The sequence below is a fragment of the Pseudonaja textilis genome, chromosome Z (genome assembly GCF_049901715.1).
Source record: "Pseudonaja textilis isolate UNSWEBS1 chromosome Z, rPseTex1.2, whole genome shotgun sequence".
NCBI classification, from domain to species: Eukaryota; Metazoa; Chordata; class Lepidosauria; order Squamata; family Elapidae; genus Pseudonaja; species Pseudonaja textilis.
This window is the reverse complement of record NC_142008.1, coordinates 15,857,431-15,879,853: the sequence shown is the minus strand read 5'-3', so window position 1 is coordinate 15,879,853 and position 22,423 is coordinate 15,857,431. Positions and strand designations below refer to the sequence as shown.

Below are 22,423 nucleotides of genomic sequence, written 5' to 3'. Positions count from 1 at the left end.
AGACAATCATAACCTGGACAATTGAGAAGATCCATAGATGTGTTGAAGAATAGTTCTGCTTCTATTTCAGTGATGAAACAAATGAAGTATATAGTAAAGAGAAATAACTATGCAAGTAAACACAGCACTTACCATTCTGTTGATTCATTCACTATTGGTTTACTCCAAGCTCCAGCATCCATGGTTGCAAAGCCTACATCATCATGAGAACTGGAAGATGATTGGTCTGAAAGATATGGAGGTAGTACAGGTAGTCTATCATCTTCTATCATTATCATATCATCCGGGGGCATATTGACTGTTGGAGAAAGCTGGTATTTACCTGCAGAAAATGGATGGAGAATTATTTTATTCATTAGATTTGCAACGCATCAGTGGCTTAAGTTGCACTGAGAGAGAAAACAATTAACTCAAAGTCTTTCAGTGAACTTCCATTGTCAACACTGACATGAATCAGGACAACATTTAAAAATATACTACTAAGAATTATGTAATTCTAGTGCTATTTATTTTGATATAAGTCACTGGAAATTTCTAGACATGGCTTTCAAAGTTTTAAACATCCGTTGACATATAGCAACCATAATAAATTCTATATTAAAAAATGCCTGGTAGACTCTCCAACAATACCTAAAATACTATAGATCTATCTTCTCCTCTGGCCTACATTTAGGAGTATCATGTTAGGCATTTATGTACAATGAATCATCAATGTATGACACCTCCCTCCCTCTCCCTGTTTTTCCCCCCCTCCCCCTTTTTCTTTTCTCTCTTGGAATAGTCATCATTACCATCTGCATGAAATGTTCAAGTGTGCACTATGTTTAACATACATTTCTTTATGTCATTGGTTAATATCAGAGATAAAACTGAAAGTGAAAAACTTTCCTAACGCTGAACCAGTGAGTTTATGGTGCTGGAATTAATCATACAGGTTTTCTCATCTCTAAATCAGTCTCTTACCTAAGGTCTACAGGGCAATCAACATGATTTAGAAGGTTAGCTAAACAGAGAGGGAAAATCTTTCGGGATATACAATTCATATTCTCCAGACCTGACTGACAGTTCAAATTCTGGCATACTTATGAAGATTATGAAGAGAATCTTGATTTAAAATATTCAACTGGTGTAAAGAAATCTTCTACTTTGGGGTGATATTAAATTTTCTTAGTTTAGCTAAGCCTAATCAAACCTTAGTTTAGCTAATCAAAAAACAGTTATGGAAACTTTAAAAGAGTAAAAGCGAGGAGGAGGAGGAGGAGGAGGAGGAGGAGGAGGAGGAGGATACTCCACTGACATCCACTACTGTCAAGTTGAAATGAAAGTGCTCAAGTTTTCATAACAGATAATTCTTTTCTCAGCAAAAGCATTTTTGATTGACACATTAATGTTGAGCCTAGAAATCCACTCGTTTTCAAATATAATGCTGACAAAATTGTTAACTTTATGGCTAATAATATCTCAGAAGAATTGATTCAGAAACTGAATAACCTTATGACATTTTACAGATCATGACTCTAAGGTTGAGGGGCAGAAGTAATTCAGTGGCATGCCTAGATTTTCTGTGGACTTCTTAATATTTCAACAAGCCTGTTTGATGACATTTTAGCAAGTAAACTAAAATATGAAAGAAAATGTATTTCTTTTTCAATAGATTGAAACAGGGAGTTAGAGAAGAACCAGGCTAATCCTAGAAGGAAAGCCCAATGAAAAAAGAATCACAAAAGGCCCACTATAGGTAATTTAAAATGGTTCTATTTGTCTTAATCACCATAAGTCCATTGATGCCAATTTGATAAAAATACAACAAACTCCTTTATTTGATATGATTGGTCCCTAATTCTAATTACTTTCTGGAAGGCCTTTAAATGTGACTCTATGTCAGAGGCTCTCCAAACTTGGCAACTTTAAGACTTTTGGACTTCAACTCTCAGAATTCTCCAGCCAGATATGCTGCCAAGTTTGGGGACCCCTGCTCTATCTCGTCTGCCTTTTCAAACTTGAGTGTTAACTTCTTTGCAGGAATAGTTTTTGTCTATTCTTACATGAAGCAATGGCATGTATGTAAGCAAGCCACTACAAAAACTGTGCTTGTCTATCTACAGTTTGTGAAAGACTAAATGGATAAGCCAGAAGACTACTAGAAGTAGTTCTGACTTTTCACAGTAAAAGAATGACTATGTGGGAATTGAAATGAATTTACATTAATCATCATCATCATCATCATCATCATCATCATCATCATCTTTTCTTTTGGGCACTGTTTGGCATCACAAAGTTGCTGTAATGAACAGATAATCTCATAATGTTGAGCTGAGCTTCTGAGATAAATTTCTTCCACTTATAAATATTAATGGGCAAATTTGGTGCATTAGCAAGTTTCAGGATTAATAAACAGAAGATAAAGATGTTAACAAAACATGAAAATAGAAGATGAAACATAATTGATGAATAAAATGGATGTTAAGATAGAGAAGATGCTAACATAATTACTATCACAAACATTAACGTATGTGAATTCAAAATAATTATGTTAAAGCATGGAATGAAGTTATAAGAAATATGTTAAGATATGAAAAATTGTCAAAGATGAAGAGAATTTATGTAATAAAAATGAATGTCTTTGCTAAAATGATGATTTTGTTTCAGACCATGCCTGTTTAAGTAGCAAAAGGATACAGCTAAAAAAAGAAGTGATCAACTTATTCTCCAAAGCACCTGAAGAAGCAAAGAATGGAAACTAATGAAGGAGAGAAGCAACCTGGAACTAAGGAGAAATTTCCTGACAGTTAGAACAATTAATCAGTGCAACAACTTCCCTCCAGAACTTGTAAATGCTCATACATTGGACATTTATAAGGAGAGATTGGACAACCATTTCTCTGAAATGGTATAGGGTTTCCTGCCTAAGCAGAGAGTTGAACTAGGAGACCTCCAAGGTCTCTTCCAACTCTGTTATTCTGCTAAATTTGTCTGGAAATTCAAATAAATATAAATTACAGATGAAAATGAAAGAGGGGGGTTGATTTTACCTAATCTGAAACTGTATTTTGCAGCTCACTGCTTGATTTGGATGAAAGAGTGGATGTTGCTGAGAGAAATAGAAGACTTTTGGAGTTAAAAGGAGATGGTGTTAGATTTGCATGGCATAAATATTTGTGGTATGATAAACTTAAGGTCAGTGTGAATTTCAAAGATCATTGTTGGATGTGCCATATTGAGACCATGAAATAGTTACAAATTCAGGTTGTGTCCATATATATTTTTGCGACTTATCATGCTTTCTGGATGTGTAAAAAAAGCTTTAAAAATTGGATTCAAATACATACGGAGGACTTTAAAGATTACTATACAATTGAGACAAGAGATTTTTCTTCCGAGATTGATGGATAAACATTTGAAAAAAGTCATGAAATTTTGTTTTTGTACATAATAACTTCAGTGAGATTACTGTACGTAGAAAGATGGAAAGATTCAGCAGTATCCACAATGGAAGAATGGATGGTGAACATAATGAAACTTACTGAGATGGCAAATTGACTTCTTTGATCAGAAAAGAAAAATACAATATATATTTACTGCTGACTGGAAACTTTTTGCATAAATCAGAAAAAAATGAACTTATGATTCATGGCTTTGATGATTAGACAGGATAGATGATAAACAGAAGAGAGTTATAACCATTGAGTAAGAGGTAAATTTATAATTATATTTATATCTGCTGTAAAATAGATTGGAACTTTCTTTCTTTTTTTACTTACTTTATATTAGTTTGTATTAGTTTGTGTGTGTGTGTGTGTGTGTGTGTGTGTGTTCTGCAATCCCCTTGTTATATTGAATTCTTACCAAAGGAACGAAAATATGCACTAAACTAAAATATTGAAACTTAGAAAATGTAAGAATAGCTAATGGACATTAAGAATAATCTTCCCAATTTTTTCCTAAATCATGAACTTTTAATCTTGGAAAACTGCATACAATTAACATCTCCTTTAAGTAATAATCAACTCATATTTCAATGTGGCTATTTGTTTTAAGTTAGCAGTAAAAGGAAACTGGGTCACCAGAGAAAACAGTGCTGGACACAATCACTAGCCAGAGCATAGAAAAACTCAAAGAAGCAGCGCAAAATTGGAAGATATGGAGAGACCTGGCCCATAGAATTGCCAAGTTTTGGATGTGACTGAATGGATAACATTATCATCATTTCTTTTTAAAGTTAACATAACAGTGAAGAGATTTTATTAGTATGGAGTTCATCCATTGAAATCATCCATTGCCATGGCTATTATGTAGATCTCAGCAAAATCTAATTCTGATTAATCCAGCCACATGGGAAACAGTTAGGTATTACTGATGAATGAAAGTGAATGCATCAGTCATGGGGCCCAGAGGTTTTGTTTTCGGACTATTTCTGGAGCCCATCTGCGGGGTTAGAGAGAAATTTTCTGAAGATGGGCTCCAGTATGAGTTAGAAAGCTCGGGAAATAGAACCTCTGGTTTCAGTGACTGGTCCAGATTGCATCCTGCTAGGTATTACTGGACTTTAAAAATTGAGGAATGAGTGGAAATAGAATACAATAGGACACTAAATTACTTTGGATTTAGAAATGGTCAGAATATATGTAGGGATACATCTGCCAGAAACCCGGTAAACTTAATATGCTATTTGTTTGTATTGTGTAACAGATGTGGACAATAGCTGAACAAGCCCAGGAAAAATCATAGCCATCTTAAAGAATTTCCAATAGGTGTTATGCCCTTGCATTATGTCAAATCACATTTTGCACATTTTCTCCTTTCGGATGCAAAGCGGTGAGCAAATCTCCTTGCCCAAACTTCTGGTGCTCTTTGACCACAGAAAGAAGAAAACAAGCAGAATTAATATTCCATAGGAAGTAAATTGTCTTCAGAGATTTTTTTAAATCAAGGTGTTTCTGTATGCAAGCATTTTTAACGCAATGGATCTGTAAGTAAATACCAACATCCCCCCCACACCCGACTCTTCTGAATGCAACACTAATAAATTGCTACAAGCAAAGAAAAAAATTCAGTTAGTGACTCCACAAAGAGCAGAATACATGAGGATTCACAAAGGGATGCACAAAATTAGCATTTTAATGTATGACTTTTAAAGTATGTTCTTAAACAAACACCATCCAAAGTCCAAAATTGATAAGGTTCACATTACCATACAGAGTTATGAAAAAGTAAAGTTAGAGCTTAAACTGCAGTGGTACTTCTTTGATCATCACTGAACTTATAATTAATGAAGCTAGATTGGGCAGACTCACAAAGCAGTGTAAAGCCCATCTCCAACCTCATTTTTTTAAAAAATGTTCATTTGTACTGTGGTCAGACACTTATTTAATCAATATATTGATTTCCTTCAAGAAAAAGTTGGGAAGGGAGAAAAGCAACCTTTTAAATTACTGGCTCCAATTGCTCTGATCTACACACACACACACACACACACACACACGAAAGACAGATAGACAGACAAAGACACAGAGAACGAGAAAGACACATACAGAAAGAAAAAGACAGACAGAAAAACAGAGAGAGAGAGAAAGACAAACAGAGACTAAGAGAGAGAGAGACAAACACACACATAGAAAGACAGATAGTGTAAAACAGACAGGGATATATAGATAGATAGATAGAGAGAGAGAGAGAGAGAGAGAGAGAGAGAACAGACATAAATACACACAACAGAGGCAGGCAGGCAGGCAGGCAGAGAGAGACAGAAAGACAGAGAGATAGAGAGAAGAAAAAGATGATAAGCTAAGGAGACAGAAAGAGACACAGAAAGACAGAGAAAGACCACACAGAGAGATACTCTGAGAGAGAGAGAGAGAGAGAGAGAGAGAGAGAGACAGAGAGAGAGAGAGAGAGAGAGAGACAGAGAGAGACAGAGAGAGAAACAGATTGAGAGAGACAGAGACAAGCACTGATAATCCATTTGTAAGTCCCTATGACCTGTTGATAACATAGCATAAGGTAACCAAGTCTATTTGACTTACCCATTAGTCTATTCAGGGCAGCATTCCTGGTGGGTGATTCATTGAGCCCTTCAACCCCACTGTACAGTGAATGGGAAATCCTACGCTCCCGGTCATCCAATACTGTCTCAATGGGCAACTCTGGTCCCAGAGGACTCCCAGGTGATTCCAACTGCAAAAAAAGGGGGGAAATCGTTGTTGAAGTCCCATTTCACAGCAAGATGAAACCAAACAAAGCACCTTAGGCTTGGAAACAGATGGACATGAAATAAGCTTGGAATTCTCAACCTACATTTCAATTATTTGCATTGACAAATACTGCTTATTGACCATCATCCAGTCCAGGCATTTGGCACAACATTTTCTACAGAATTTTGACAAACTCTATCTTTGTTCAAAGAGAAATACAGAAAAACAAACTGTTATGTTTTCATTTATAGCTTCTCTGTAAAAGAGCACTATTGCAGTTTGGCCTGATTTTCCCCTTTATAAAATGAGATCTTCTCAGGGCAGCAACCAAGACTCTAGAAGACAAAATTGGATACTTTTCTCCCTGTAACTAAAAGAATAAAATAATATCTCTGGTCATAATTAGAAATCTGGTTACAGAGTGTTTTTCTAGTGGGGCAATATACTTTCATACGCAATCATTGCACAAGAACACAAATATTAACATGGACAAATAAATAACTATGATATTCTAAACTCTACCATTATTTCAAATTAGTATGGTTTTCTACTCAAAGTAAACTCAGGCATTTGAGTTTGGCAGTAGCCAAATAAATGGCCATAGGTATTTTCTGTTGTGTTCTCATATTTGAATTTTCTCTCCCTTTTTCCCATTCCTTACAAGCATTTTTCAAAGATCCTTGGCCCAGCAGGAAGCTACAAGCCAACATGCTTTAAAGATGGAGAAAAGAAAACACATAGCAATACTAATTGTGGAAGAGGTGATAATAAAACTGCTTCTTTCACTGTTTTGCCTTTCTAATTGCCTGCATACTATATGTTAATATTACAATCGTGATTTTAAATGCATGACAGTGTGAACTACAAGGTCACATACCCCACAGGCATTATCATTTGAAAAGCGTAAAGAGTGGTTAAGATTTGGATCAGTACTAATCCTAATTATGCTTGGCATTTATCACCTCATACTATTAAATAAGACTGAGTTTTACTCAAGATCTAAATAATTCTTTATAGTTAAAAGCTAAACAATTGAAAGTCAACTAATATTTATGCCATACATAATTTTTTATTAGGTATCATGAAAGAAATCTTTGCAAGATCAATAGTTTGTGCAAGCAGATTACAAAAAGAAAGGACCAGATCCATATAGATTTAGACAAAGCACAAAATGTACAGTATGGGCAAATGAATCTAAATACAGAAGATTTGTTATTGGTTTTGGATTAAATGAACATGGGATGATGTAGACAGCAAGTCTGTTTATTGTAGAAAGTAAGAGATATAATACATACATACATACATACATACATACATACATACATACATACATGTCTGACTCTTCCAAAAATCTTGCACTGACTTCTTTTGTAAAGTTTTTGTCAAAAACATAATTTAGGATTGTGCAATTTTTGCATTCCTTTCCTTTAAATGACGCGACAAAACATGCAAGGACTTTATATGAGTTCCTCTACCACCATCACAATTTTTATAGATGTGTGAACTGCTTCAGCTACCTTCAATTATCCCTGAATATATGCACATGCAGCATTCCGCAGCACATTTTTCCCACTAATGCAGAAGCAACACACACAAAAGTCTAATAGGTGTGGCTTCCAAAAAAGGAATATATATACGTAGCAATACTGTCTTTATTTCTTAGCAGGCAATTCAAGCAGGGCTGTAGTAAGGAGAAATAGCTTTATAGTTGGCTCACACCATGGGCAAGTCACGGTCAGAACAATTAGAGGAAATATAGAAAAGGTGTTGGTACTTACCTGATACGCCCGTTCTCTGTGAGCTGTGAAGAGCATCCAGAAGTGGGAGGTGCTTCAGTCTCTTCTGGAAAGACTGGGCTTAAAACTCCGGGATGCTCCTCCTCCTCCATGGGACACCTCCCCAGCGTCCCCCAGTTTTGCGAAGACTGAGTGCCAAAGTCCGGGACTCATCACCTAATCTAGATCCCTGACCGGAATGGAACCCCACCAGATGGAAAGAAATGGGTGGGGCTGGATGCTCTTCACAGCTCACAGAGAACGGACGTATCAGGTAAGTACCAACACCCTTTCTCCCATGAGCTGTTCAGAGCATCCAGAAGTGGGACATACCAAAGCTTGGCCTGTCCTTAGGGAGGGACTTCGTCTGGATCAAAATCCACTCCTAAACTCTGTGGACGCTCTGCAGGACTCTTCTGCCAAATGAAGCATCTGCTGAGGCATAGACATCAATTTTATAATTTCTGACAAAGGGGGATGGTGAAGCCCAAGTTGCCGCTCTGCAAATTTCGTCTATGGAAGTCTGCGTGGCCCATGCTGCTCCTTGTTGAGTGAGCTGTAATGCCCTTAGGAACTGAGATGGACTGGCATTCGTAACTTTTAGCTGTGGTAGCTGTCAACCATCTACCAATGGTCATCAATGACACCTGGGTGGGTTGAAGGATAGGAATAGAGCCTCAGATTTTCGAAATGCCTAGATAGATGCTTAACACCCTTCGAACGTCAAGTCGATGCCATTGATGCTCCATTCTATGACATGGCTTCGGACAAAAATTTGGAAGCACCAACTCCTGCGCTCTGTGGAAGACTGAATTTACTTTAGGGGTGAATGATGGATCCAATCTGAGAACCACTCTGTCCGCATGAAACACGTGCAGGTCCTTTCTCATTGACAATGCTGCCAATTTGGAAATCCTCCTTGCTGATGTGATCGCAATTCAGAAGACCACCTTATATGTCAGGAATTTGAGACTAGCGGTTCTTAAAGGCTCGAACGGGCCAATTGTAAGTGCAGTTAACACCTGGTTGAGCTCCCAAGTGGGATAGCGATGAATTACAGGAGGTCGTAAGTTTGCAGCATCCTTAAGAAAGCTGCGGACATGTGGATGGTGCGCTATAGAACGAAGGTCACCCCAGGATATCACCAAGGCTAAGGCCGCCAGTATTTGGAGATAGGCCCTTGGTCAACCCTTCCTGTAAAAAGTCCAATTATTGTCCTATTGATGGGGTGGTTGGGTTGATCTTAGACCCCTGGCACCAGTGACAGAAAGCGGACCATGTGGCCCCATATATACGATTTGTTGAGGACCTTCTGGATGCTTGTATGGTGGCAATGGCATCTTCTGAAATCTGTTCGGTCCTTAAATGGCTCCGCCCAACCTCCATACGGCTAGGCTGAGCCATTGTGGGTCCAGGTGAAGTCCCGGCGCTTGCGAGAGGGAAACCCTCGACGGTGGAATTTTCCAAGGTTGTTCTCTCGGACAGGTCCTGTAAGTCCGCGAACTACGTTCACCTGGGCCAGTAAGGGGCAACCAATATCAATTCTACTCATTCCTCCAATAACTTCTGGATCAAGCTGGGTATTACAGGGAGTGGAAGAAACACATATAGAAGTCCGGGAGGCCACTGACATCGCAGAGCATTGACGGCCTCCACCCCTGAGTCGTGTACCTTGAAATATACCGGGGCAATTGGGCGTTGAGGGGAGAGGCAAATAGATCGATCACCGGTTGCTCAAACTTCCGCACTGCTTCCTGGAAGAAAGACGGGTGTAGGTGCCACTCTGTCTGATCTATCGTGGCCCTGCTGAGCCAGTCCGCTTGTGTGTTTAAGGCCCCTGCTATGTGCTCTGCCTTGAGTGAAAACAGATTGGCCTCGGCCCACTTGAACAACCTGGCCGTCTCCAGCATCAGAAGTTTCAAGTGGGTACCCCCCTGTCTGTTTACGTGGGCCTTGGTTGTGATACTGTCTGTCAAGACCAGAATGTGGTGTGATTGGAAAAGGGATAGAAAACTGCGTAACGCCAGATGAACTGCTTGCAGCTCCAACAGGTTGATGCTTTGTGATTGTTCGGAAATAGTCCAACTTCCCTGTGCAGTGTGGGATTGGAAGTGAGCTCCCCATCCTACCAGGCTGGCATTGGTTGTGATCGTTAGCCTGCAAGGATACTTGAAAGGACACCCCTTGTTTATCGTGTTTTCCAACCACCAGTGGAGCGATCAGAGAACATTGTGCGGTACCTTTATCTGGACGTTGGAAGTGGCTCTTCCAGATCGCTGGAAAGGTAGCAGGAATCATTGCAGATCTCTAGAATGGAATCGAGCCCAAGGCACAATGGAAATACAAGAAATCAGTTTCCCTAACAGTTGAGACAGAACTGCCAGGGAATCCCTCTTTAAGGCTCTGATCTCTCTAGCCAAAGACTAGATACTATTCAACCTGTCCTTAGAGAGAAAAACCTTGCCCTCAACGGTATCTATCACTGCCCCTAAATGAACTAACCAATTTGAAGGGATCAAATGGCTTTTATCCAAATTTATGGAAAAGGGTCTCCAGAGTAATCTTGGTATCCAAATTTGCTTGATGTCTGGAAGATGACAAAATTAAAATATCATCCAGATAACATTGTAAACGAATAGACTTGATCCTGAGGGAGACAGGTAAAGCCACTAGGACCTTGGTAAAAGTCCTAGGGGCCGAAGCCAGACCGAATGGTAGGGCGATATATTCGTAGTGCCGATCACAATAGCAAAATCTAAGGTATTTGTACTGAGCAGGTCTAATTGATATATGTATATAAGCCTCTGTCAGATCTATAGAGGTCAGGACATCGTTCTCTCTGATGCTGAGCAGAATGGACTGGAGAGTAGTCATCTTGAATTTTCGATAACCAATGATCTGTTCAGATGTTTGAGGTCCAGAACTGCCCTCCAGCCCCCCCAAACTCTTTGGGACCACAAACAATAGAGAATAACAGCCTTAACCCCGTTGTTAAGATGGGACCTCTCTAATGGCCCAAATATACAGAAGATGGTTGATAGCCTCCTGCATCAACGCTCTCTTAATGGGGTCCGTGGACCTAGGGCTCCTAATGAAAAAGTTTGGGAGGGGGGAGATTGAAACTCTAGCGCCAAACCAAACCTAACAAGAGTCCCTGACCAACGCATCAGAGGTGGACCTGCCCCATTGATCAGCAAACGATTTTAGCTGCCCTCCAATGGAAGCTGCTGTCAAGGACTCACTTGGGGTGACGAAAAAATCGGCCTCCGGTACCTCTGGGGTGTCTTCTGTTTTGGCCCCCTGCTGACCTCTATCAGAAGATTCCGACCTATCCTGTCTAAAACTGGGCCTGTAGCCTGATGTTCTCTGTGATCTGGGAAAGTATGGGCCTTGGTAGTAGGGCCAAAAGGAACCCCTTCGAAAAAACTGGGGCATTCTGTTTTCAGACCTCCGAAAAAGAGGGGGAAGCACTTTTTTCTTGTTTCTCTTCTCAATAAGCAGGGCTCCAAGAGACTGTCAAATAATTTATCCCCTGATATTGGGGCTGATGCCAGCTTGCCTTTATGCTTGGTATCCACCTGCCAATGTCTGAGCCATAACAGTCTCTGTGCTGATACATGAGATGCTATGGCTCTAGATGAGAATTTGACTGCATTAAATGTGGTGTCGGCGGAGAATTCTGCCGCTGCAATAATCTTAACAATGTCCTGGTGGGCTCTGACATTTGACGCCGGCAATATATCCCGCAAGTGGAGGAGCCATTGTAGGGAGGACCGTGTAAAAAAGGACCCAGCTGTAGCTGCCCTAATGGCCCAGGCGTCAGAAACATGCGCCCTACGGAGTGCCAAATCTGCTCTCTTTTCCTCCGGTCTCAGGGCTTCCTTGGTTCCTTGGGAAAGGTTGAAGAAGAGGCCAGTGCCACAATGGGCTCATCCACCTCCGGCATTTTGAGAAAATTTGAAAACTGGTACCAAATTATAATATTGTTTATCGTACTCTGTTGGGGCTGGGTAGGATGCTGCTGATGCCCACTGATTTTGTACTAATTCAGCAAACATATGAGGGACAGGAATAGTTTTTGCCTCATTAGCCAGTTGTAAGAATATTAGATCCTCGGATTTGTCCTGAGACCCTGTTGACAATGGATGAGGGCTTGATGTGCCTAGTTTAGCAGTGTTCTTTGCTTTGAACAGTAAAGATTTAAAGAGGTGAGGACGAAAAAGGCCAGAAAAGGTAGGTTGGTCCGGAATAAGGCCTTCGTCATCCAACATTTCTCGTTCCAGTGGGTCAGCCTCTGACAACCCCAAGTCCATCTGATGGATCGACCCCACCTCCATGGGAACTTCCTGGTCATCTAATTCCACCTCCTCCCGAAGACCTTGGACCGGTATGTCAGTAATATTGGGGAATACTTGAGTTTGATGATGTCCCATATGCTCAAAGGATCGAGCAGACAGGGATCCGGCTTCTGAAGTGGCCGAAAAGTGTCTGGCCCGGATGGATTGCTGAACTCCAGCCGCAATGCCCTTTTGTATGGCCATCTCCATCCATTGCTTCATTTTGATAGGAATAGTCTCAGGTAATCCCTCCTCCTGTCTTAAACTGGTGGCCGTAGGGGTGAAGGTTGCCTCTGGGATTCGCCAGGCAGTGCTCATTGAAGGAGATATACCTATGGGTGGCTCTCCAGAAATAGCCGGTCTGGGCTGGGTGGATAATTCCAAGGGCCGCAACAATGTACTTGGGGCCTGATCCGATTGCTGTGTCACAGCCATCTTGTCCACCTCCCTGGCCTGTTCCTACCACTGCCTTTCCAAGGTTTGGTGCCATCTATGGGCATCTTTATCCGCCGCCTTAGAGGCCTTTTGGGGGCCCACTGACTTATCTTGGGACTTATTTGTCTTGGAGCGGAAGACGTTGTCACCTTCCATTGTGGAGGACTGATTCTCATGCCTCTAACTTTATTTTTTTCAATTATATTATTATTATTATTATTATTATTATTATTATTATTATTATTATTATTATTATTATTATTATTATTATTATTATTATGGGTGATGCCTACCCCTGTGGTTGAAAGTAGGACGCTTCACCAGGAGTGTAAGTCTATATATATATATATATATGTGTGTGTGTGTGTGTGTGTGTGTGTGTGTGTGTGTGTGTGTTTGTGTGTGTATATATATCTATAGATACACACACACACACACACACACACACACACTACATATATGGCATTCAGCTTTGTTGGGTATTTTCCCACGTCATTGTAGTTTTACTTTTAAAGTTGTAGCAATGTTTGGCAGAATCTCATCTGCCATCATCAGGCTTCTGTAAGAAGAATACAGAAGCCTGATGATGGCAGATGAGATTCTGCCAGCGTGCTACAACTTTAAAAGCACAACACATGATGTGGGAAAATACCTGAACAAAGCTGAATATACATATATACATATACATATATATACATATACGTGCCTATAGCTACATGTAAAACTGTGTATATGGGAAACAGTATCTAAGGGTCCCCAGCAAGGGAAACCCTCCAAGCGCTCCAAGCAAGAAATATTCAGGATCCCTGGTCTCCAACAAGGGAAACCAGCTATACAGGGCCTGGATGGATCCTTTCCTGTCAAAAAAGTCTCGTTGTTTGAAATGGCACTTGCGGCTTCACTCCAATGTAATGATCCAAAAGCAATTTCAAAAGGAAAAATATTCCTGTTTAAGGACTAGCCTGCTTATCTAAGATAAAAGAGAAATAATGCCAGGGAAGTGGAGTGGGAAGGTACCTGCCCTGGTCCCCAAGAAGGAAAACCAGCGGGGAATGGCGCCTGTGATATTTAGGCGCGAACTTGAAGCCCGCCATTGAAAATGGCGGGAAGACAGAATCTCCGGTGTTCATTGCCTGAGCAGTTTAACGAGCCGCTGCTGCTGACTCTCTAAATTGTCAGATAAATGATCCTGCCAGTTGAAATGGCAAGGAGAAGTGAACCGCGGCTGCAAGAGCTCCGCCAAGATTGCAGAGATAAGATGATCGGGGGATTAGATAAGCTAATTGCCTGAAGTGGCCGTCTTAGGCTGCCTGCGGAGTGGCAGGCTCGGCCAGCCACAAAGAACTGCTCTCAAACTGATCAGGGGGGTGATCTAATAGAGCCACCAGCCTTGAAATCGCCAAATTAATTGGGGAAAAATTTACAAGCTGAATTAACCCAAGAGCAAACCTGAATTTTGACTAGCTGAATCAGAAAACCGTTCCAGTCAGGGAGTGCACAACCTCTTATCATGAAGGCTGAGCTAAAACTGGGGGACGCTGGGGAGGTGTCCTGTGGAGGAGGAGGAGCATCCTGGAGTTTTAAGCCCAGCCTTTCCAGAAGAGACTGAAGCACCTCCCATTTCTGGATGCTCTGAACAGCTCATGGGAGCAAGTTTTTTTTCTGTATGAATTTACATCTGTTCCCGCAGCCCCTAACCTTTTACATGCCAAGGGCCAGTTCTGTAGAGGTGTCTTTTCTACAGACCGGGGGGCATGGTTTCGCACACTGTCAGGATCCTGCACATGTATGGATGGGACTTCATGCTGGTCAATATGAATGATATTTTTTAATGAAGTTCTAAATGGTAGCTTTATCTTTTCCAGTTTGATCAGACCTGAGAAAAGTTGCTGCAATGAAGGCTGAACATAATTATAATTGCAGGCATGTCAGATTGTGTGAGTGTAATAAACTTGCGAAGCAAGTGTGTTAGACTCAATGAACTTCATATTATGAACTGAATATTTATTTTTTCCTAGTTTCTTTCCTGCTCTAAATTGTAGATTATAATTGATAGTTCTGCCGAAAAAGTAAGTTAAACAATCTTCAACACTTCTGATGCAAAAGACTCAAAAGCAAATTTAAAAGAAATTAAGAGATTATAATTGTAAAATGCTGTTCATGATAACCAGGAATTAAATATGCAGGTCAAATCTATTGCACTGATGAACTCAATTTATGTTTTGACTTTCCTGAAAGAATGAACATTAGCCCAAACATGTCTATGGAGATTTTCAGTCATCTAGGTCATAGTTGTGCCAAAGGCACTTTTTTCAAGAGGCATTTTGTGGACTTCGTGGGTTTTCTTTGAAGATGTTTTGGTTCTCATCCAAGAAGCTTCTTCAGCTTTGTCTGGATGGTGGGGAATGGAAGGATTTATACTCCTTTTTATGCCCAGTTGTCTGCAAGGAATATAAATCCTTCCATTCCCCCACCATCTGGTCAGAGCTGAAGAAGCTTCTTGGATGAGAAGCAAAACGTCTTCAAAGAAAAACCAGAAAATTCCAAATTAGGAATTGACCCAGACACTACACACACACACACACACACACACACAGAGAGAGAGAGAGAGAGAGAGAGAGAGAGAGAGAGAGGAGAGAGAGAGAATGAATCATGAAAAAGGCTTTGGGCTACCAATAGGAAAGAATATTGGTAGCTCAAGATTGAACTGTGGGGTTTGGGGGTTCTCTGAGCTTGATGATTTTCTTGCAGATGTTTCATTGCCAAAATAAGTAATATCATCAGTGATAGCACTGATGAGTGCTACTTAGTTTGGTACTGAAACATCTGTAAAAAATCCCACCAAGTTCAGAAAGCACCAAGGACCCCATAAGTTTAGACTGTTTGTCTATTAGCATAATTTTCAAAAGAACAGGACCAAATCTGCTGTGAAAAAGAAACTGACACAGGTAAAACTGAGTTAGGAAACAAATCAAGTCTGTCATAGAGAAAAAAAATCCAGAAAGGTTTCCCCAATGCATCCATTTAGGTCTAGGACTTGCAATTAGGCAGTTCCTTGGATTGCTAACCACCTCCTCATTCTATGTTGCCTATCTCATTATCGTAGCTTTATAAATGGTCCAGAGTAAAACTACTCTATTTTTTTTTGGGGGGGGGGGGGTATTAAATTTCTGAACCACCTCAATCTTATGAAACAGAGTTTTATCTGTATGGCATTTCTAAGTCTCTTGATATCTTAAAATATGGATTTCTTATTTAGAAGGCTTATACATTCATCATTATTTTAATGAAGCATCTGAGAGTCTACTTAAGCGCTGCTACCTTCTGTTCTTTTCAAAGCCATGCGAGCTAGCAACCAATACAGCCTCAATCACAGCTGCATTCTCAGCCACTTGAACGCCACTTAATTATGCCAGACAGGTACAAGTTTGCTATTCACAAGAGAGAACTTTTCTTTGGTCCTTAAATAGACAACGCCATACTTTTTAAAAAAAGGAACAGGACTTCATTCTGTGCTTTTTATCATCCAGGTAAAAAAAAATCTGCTTTAAAATGAAGGGTACTTGATAAATAATGCCTGTTCAGCACGTAACTAGTTTTTTTATCCGAAAAAAATACTAAAGAGATAGTAAAGCAGCCAAAGACACTTCAACAATATCCCTGACAAGAGCTTCTATTAATAAAATATGAGAAAATATGTTCCTGGAAAAATAGTTAGTGGAAAAATTAAGATTCCCTATCAGCTTCATTTTAATTAGCATTTGTCTAATGATTAGCAGGATGAAATACATAAACATTGACAAATAAATAAGTTGTGAAAGAAAACATAGAATAAAAATGTATCAGAAATGGCCATTCTAGATGCCATTCAGTGGTCTTATTTGGATTTTCAGAATCAAAGCTAGGACATTTCAAATGAACGCATAAAATACAAGCAATAGGAGAAAACAACAAACAGTGAAGCAAAGAGCCATTTGAAACACTATCAACCTTCATTCATTTAGGGCAAATTAACTTTCTTTAGCATTCTGTTCATAAATTAAAAGATGTTTTTTAAAATTTGGTATAGAAAAGATCTATGATCCTCCTTTAAGAGTTTTTCCTCTTTTATCATAATATTTACCACAAACATTCTAATTTAAATATCAGACTACTATAAAAGAAATCAAGTAGCTCCTTGGTTAAACACAGAAAAATGGAATTTTTAGTTTCTCAACAGCTAGGTTGGTTTCTCAAAATAAAGTTCCGCCTCTAGTTGCATGTTTGCAAATTTTTCTCATGATTCAGGCTTACAATTTTTCTCATGATTCAGGCTTACAAAATTACAGCATTTGGGATTCAGAATGTGTGCATGAGCATGTATAACATAATATTTCATATTTAGTTGTAGACTCATTATTTTCTAACACCAACCTAAGCTAGTAGCATCTCAATCAGAATAAATAACAATTTCAACAATTATCTCTGGAATTTTTCAGAGAAAAATATGCTTTGATGCCTTGAGAAAAGATATTGCTTCTCTCTTAATAATGGAAAAACAGCTTTCCCATTGCTACAGTTCAGATCTCAAATATTTTATTCGTATAGCCTAAATTAAATGGAGCCTAACTAGAGTTTTTTGGCACAAAGTATAAGTTCCTCACTGAAAACCCTCTTTCCGAGATTGCATAAGGTTGAGCCATAGAGAAACAAGATATGTAGCTCAAACAATAATTTTTTGGTTTTATAAAAGGGCAGAATCTTTTTTTATACAAAAATAAAATAAATTTTATTGGCTGCCATTTTGTCTCAGGGTAAATCTGGGCAAAACTTGGTTTGTAAATTACTATTGTAATCAGTACTGAACAAATATTTGTGAAAAGTTCTGCCAAATCTTGATAATTTCTTTGCAATGTATTGATTCTCTACAAGTGGTAAAATAACATGAACTGTCCTTGAGAAAATGCACTGAACTATATACAGAGTAATTAAGAACATACATGTTTCTTTCAGTGATATGTTTCTTAGAATATTTGATACTAGTATATGAATCTTCATTAGCATAGAAAATACAATAGTAGAAATGTTTATTATTGTGAAAGTATACAGTGAAATTAGATAACCCTACACTAGAATGTTCAAACGTTGCCCTTGTTATCTATAATAACAATAAGGTATTTTGGACAACTTACAGTCTAGGCATATATATTTATGTGCCCTAATTTTACACTATTCAAGTTACACTAAAAAGCTAAAAATTCTGTTGAATTATATTTGTAAAACCATGCCATTAAAACTAAAAAAAACAAACAAACCTTAAGATGTGGTTTAACACTATATCCTGAATTCTTTTCTTTAGCTGGCAGAACTGTACTTTTATCAAACTGATAAACTATCTGTAGTTTTTAATGATTAATATCATAATCGTCTAACTTGGCCCATGCTGCTGGAGATGATGAAACCTGAACTAAAATATCAAAGATTTTTTTTACCCATGCTGAAGTATATATGAAATCCACTTCATTTTTACAGAATATGCATTCAAAACCTTTCAAAGGTTAAAATATCAAGACTATATATCTGGAGTACAGTTCTTGAATTATGAGAACAAAACAGCAAAGCTATTAAAATTGATAGTCTTCATCTGCTAGTCCCATTTTATTTTAACTTTAGACAAACTATATTTGAGTATAGTCTTCTAAATCTTTGGCTAAGTGCATAAGCACCAATCTTCTATTATTCAGATTTGACTAATTTTAATGTTTCTAAATATTCTCATAAAACATAAAGTCATAAATTCTTCCATGTTCTCTAATCCATCATAACATCTAGTCAAAATTGCGCATTCCTGAGACTAGCTGTCAGAATCGAGGACATGCAGACTTACTCCTAAGCAGTTTCCTTTTATTCCTCACTTACAGACAGAAATCTTGCCAAACTGAAGCAAAGTTTTTGCATCATTAACGATATACTCAGAACTGTGGAAGGTCAACCCTTGCTTTGCTCCTCTTCCTCCCGACCAAACTATCTAAATTTTGCTGCCTCTTTGTCCTCTGGAATTCAGCCCTTCCCTTCTGAAAATCCGGATTATTTTTCACTATAGTAACCTATGACAGTGCAACAGAAGTGAAGTTATATTCTTTCCTTTTGGAGATACCAACAATAATGCATTCATTTCTGTAATGTCTAAACACTTTTACTTCCTATTATTGGGGGATATACTTCTTCCTCTGATATTCTGATAGAATCACACTGTTTCTTACCTCATTGCATTTGCTCACTCGTCTTGCAACAATCAGTTGAATCATTCCCCGTTTATTTCCCTCTGTGGACATGGACCTACGCAAAGTTTCCATGGCATCTTGGTTCGTTTTTCCCAATAATGATTCTCCATTTACTGCTATTAATTGATCATTCACTCGGAGTCTTCCATCCTACAAGTAAAAAAGAAATCTGAAACTTATTCAAAGTTTTTTTTTGGGGGGTATTAATTAAACCATACAAAACAGAAAAAAACATAACAACATAAATTATGAAATTTTATCCATGTGTACGCATGTGAGAGAGGTGGGAGAAATTCTATATAATACTTTCAATAAAAGATGATCATATTTTATCAGAATCATCCAAGTGTCAGCTGCAGTGGTGCAATGGTTATAATGCAGTATTGCAGGTTACTTCTGCTGCCTGCTACCTGCCGCCTGCCTGCAATTTGACAGTTTGAATTTTACCAAGCTCAAGGTTGACTCAGCCTTCCATCCCTCCAAGGTGGGTAAAATGAGGACCCAGATTGTTGGGGGCAAATGCTGACTCTGTAAATCGCTTAGAGGGGACTGTAAAGCATTGTGAAGCTGTATATAATTCTAAGTGCTATTGCTATATAATGCATGTTTATTCATAAATTGCAAGGTATTCAATTCACTGGGTAATTGGGATAATAAATTTATATTTCCAACGTTGCAGAATTAATTTCTTGGCAAAAGTAAGGACACAGTGAATCCACTTCCATTGTACATCTGTCAATTTCCATGTAGTACACATGTAGTTCAAAATAATGTGTATGTTCAAAAATATTACATAAATATTTGAATGTTTCCCTTAAAATTAAATTAATGTTTATAATTATTTTTTACCAAAATGTAACTTTGGAACATTACAAAATATATGTTTTAATAAGCATTGTTCGTACTGCATCTTCAAAAACTTGATGACCACCTAATATAGAAAACTTACGACAATTGCGATCTAAATTTCCCTTGTTAAGCAAAGTGGTTAAGTGAATCACACTTAATTTTATGACTTTGGATGCAAATAATTTAGAGCTGAAAAAAGATATGCTAGGAATACTTAGTTGTGGTTTCACAGATTATAAATACAAAGCTGACACAGGTAATTTCATCATATTTCTTTCTTTTCTTGACCCCTCTTGCCTTGAGATAAAGGTCAGGAGTGATCATGATAGACAGACAACTGTAAAAAGATGATAACAAAATCTCTTGCAAGACTTCTAGAATATATAGAATATAGAATACTTTATTGGACAAGTGGACACACATTCCTTGTGTGATTCGACACACAAGGAATTTGTTTTGGTGTATTAATTGGTCTATTAATGTAGCTTTAAAAAAAAGTAGAATTAGCTTATAACGTTTTATTTCCTGTCTGTCTACGTAATAAGAGTGAAATCAATCAGACTGATCAAAACAGGTTTCTCCTGCTACCTTTTTCATAGTAACAACTAGAGAGGATTCCTTCTGAGACTCTTGTCCTACCTATTTTGTTGTGCTGTCTCTTATCCCTAAAAGGATGCAAATGACCAGCTGCCTGCAAGGAATATAAATCCTTCCATTGCCCCGCTATCCTGTCAGAGCTGAAGAAGTTTCTTGAATAAGAAATGAAACGTCTTCAAAAGAAAAAGACGAAGTCCAGTTGCCGCTTGAAAAAAAGCACTTTTGGGACAACCATGACCTGGATGACTGAGAATCTCTACAGATTCCTATCTGAGTGTATCCTAGAAAGCATTCCCCTAACTTCCTTTTCCCACATACCATTACATACTCTGACTGGAATCACCATTATATTAAACAATTTTGAATAAGTGACAACAACTAGATTCACACTAAATCATAAGCTATGGCTTACAAACCAAAATGATTACTTTACCCCCACAGTCAAAATTGACCAAATAAACTATTAATTAGCATGACATGAGGATCACGTTCAGACAGATACAATTCTGGGAGACAAAAGACTCCCACAATCCCGCAAATGAAAATTCTTAAGTGTTTTGCTTTAGCAAAGCATACTATCAGAATGTTGGACATATTGCAAACCTAAACTATATATTGTTTTATTTAGAGCATCCAAAGTGCAGATAGCATTTGCTGCATCGTCATCATCATACTAATTATTCAAATAGAAAACTGGGAAATGGAGGAAGGAATGATACATAACAGGAAATCAATAGTGGCTTGCCTAAGAGATGCTGGATTATGGAACTTTGTCTGACATGTCTGAAATATACTTGCCTTAGAAGCTGCTCCACCATTAATAATGGACTTCACAAAGATACCAAGGTCTGCATGATTCTCTTTTGACCGGTTGCCTTTCACACTGACGCCAAGTCCAGCTGACCCAGAATCATTAAGAGGAACCTCAAAAGTGAGAAATTCTCTGGTGCCATCAGCAGTAAGAACAAGATCCTCTTCTTCTGATTTCTGTTTGGAAAAAATGCAACACGGTGTTTTGTTTTTTTTTAATCTTGTTTGCAATTATTCTTAACTACAACTACATAATATTTTGAAAAATGGTGGCAATACAATACTACTACTGTAATTCCTATTAACATTCTGTAGGGAAATTTGTGATAATGGTACATCTGTCAGCACCGTCAAATAATTCCTGGAACCAGATGTGGCAGTCTACGTGTATAAAAACTGAAGAAAAAATGGCTGGGTATATGAGAGACAGAGGATATATGCACACAAATTTAAATGTAGTACTTTGTGGATTATTACAAAATACAACTGCTTAATTTCCAGACAGGAAACTATTATTGGATGCATCAAACCTAATATTCTGCAAGTTCATTTGTCCTTTGAAATAGTGGCGTTTGAATATCTATTTTCTAAACAGCAAAAAAGTTACAAACAGCAAGCAAATGGATAAATACCAATTAGTCATTTGTGTGGTTTTCTTTTTCAGTTAGGACTATTAATAATATTCAAAGAAGTGACAGAAAAAAACACCAAAATACAAACAGGCAATACCAAGTCCTTTTACTCTGAGCACTAGAAAAATTCTATGCAACACACTACAGCCAATATAATTTTCTTTTGTCTACTCTCTTTTCACAACTGTTCTCTTTTCACACACTCTACCTTTGTTCCTTTCAGTATGCTGCCTTAGATCCAGATAAATAATAAGAGATATTCACCCTTCTGAATACTACCTACAGACAGAGATGTCAAACATACAGCGACAAAGATAAGATACATGCCAGTTTGCTACTGTATTTTAAACATTAAACACTCTCATGTATTGTCATGTTGTGAATACATTTGTTTTTGAGCAAGGTAAGACTGGTGAGCAATGATTTGTTTCCTTAAGGAAACTGCAGATGTAGCCCTTAAGGTGTCACTAGATAATATCAATGTATTTATTTAGGAAAAATATGTGTGTCTTCTTTGAGAAACATTTGTGCATA

The 22,423-nt window shown here is 38.3% G+C and overlaps 1 protein-coding gene across 22 annotated transcripts in view; it reads right to left on the bottom strand.

Moving 5' to 3' along the window:
- PARD3 (par-3 family cell polarity regulator) overlaps positions 1–22,423 on the bottom strand; it is a 612,541-nt gene that overhangs the window by 210,571 nt on the left and 379,547 nt on the right. For all 22 annotated transcript variants that reach the window (XM_087915556.1, XM_026710113.2, XM_087915560.1 and 19 more), the window contains 4 exons: positions 21,246–21,434; positions 18,981–19,151; positions 6,024–6,174; positions 133–322 (listed from right to left, as the gene is read on the bottom strand). In XM_087915556.1, coding sequence (XP_087771682.1) covers positions 133–322; positions 6,024–6,174; positions 18,981–19,151; positions 21,246–21,434 — 701 coding nt within the window. The remainder of the gene's footprint in view (positions 1–132; positions 323–6,023; positions 6,175–18,980; positions 19,152–21,245; positions 21,435–22,423) is intronic.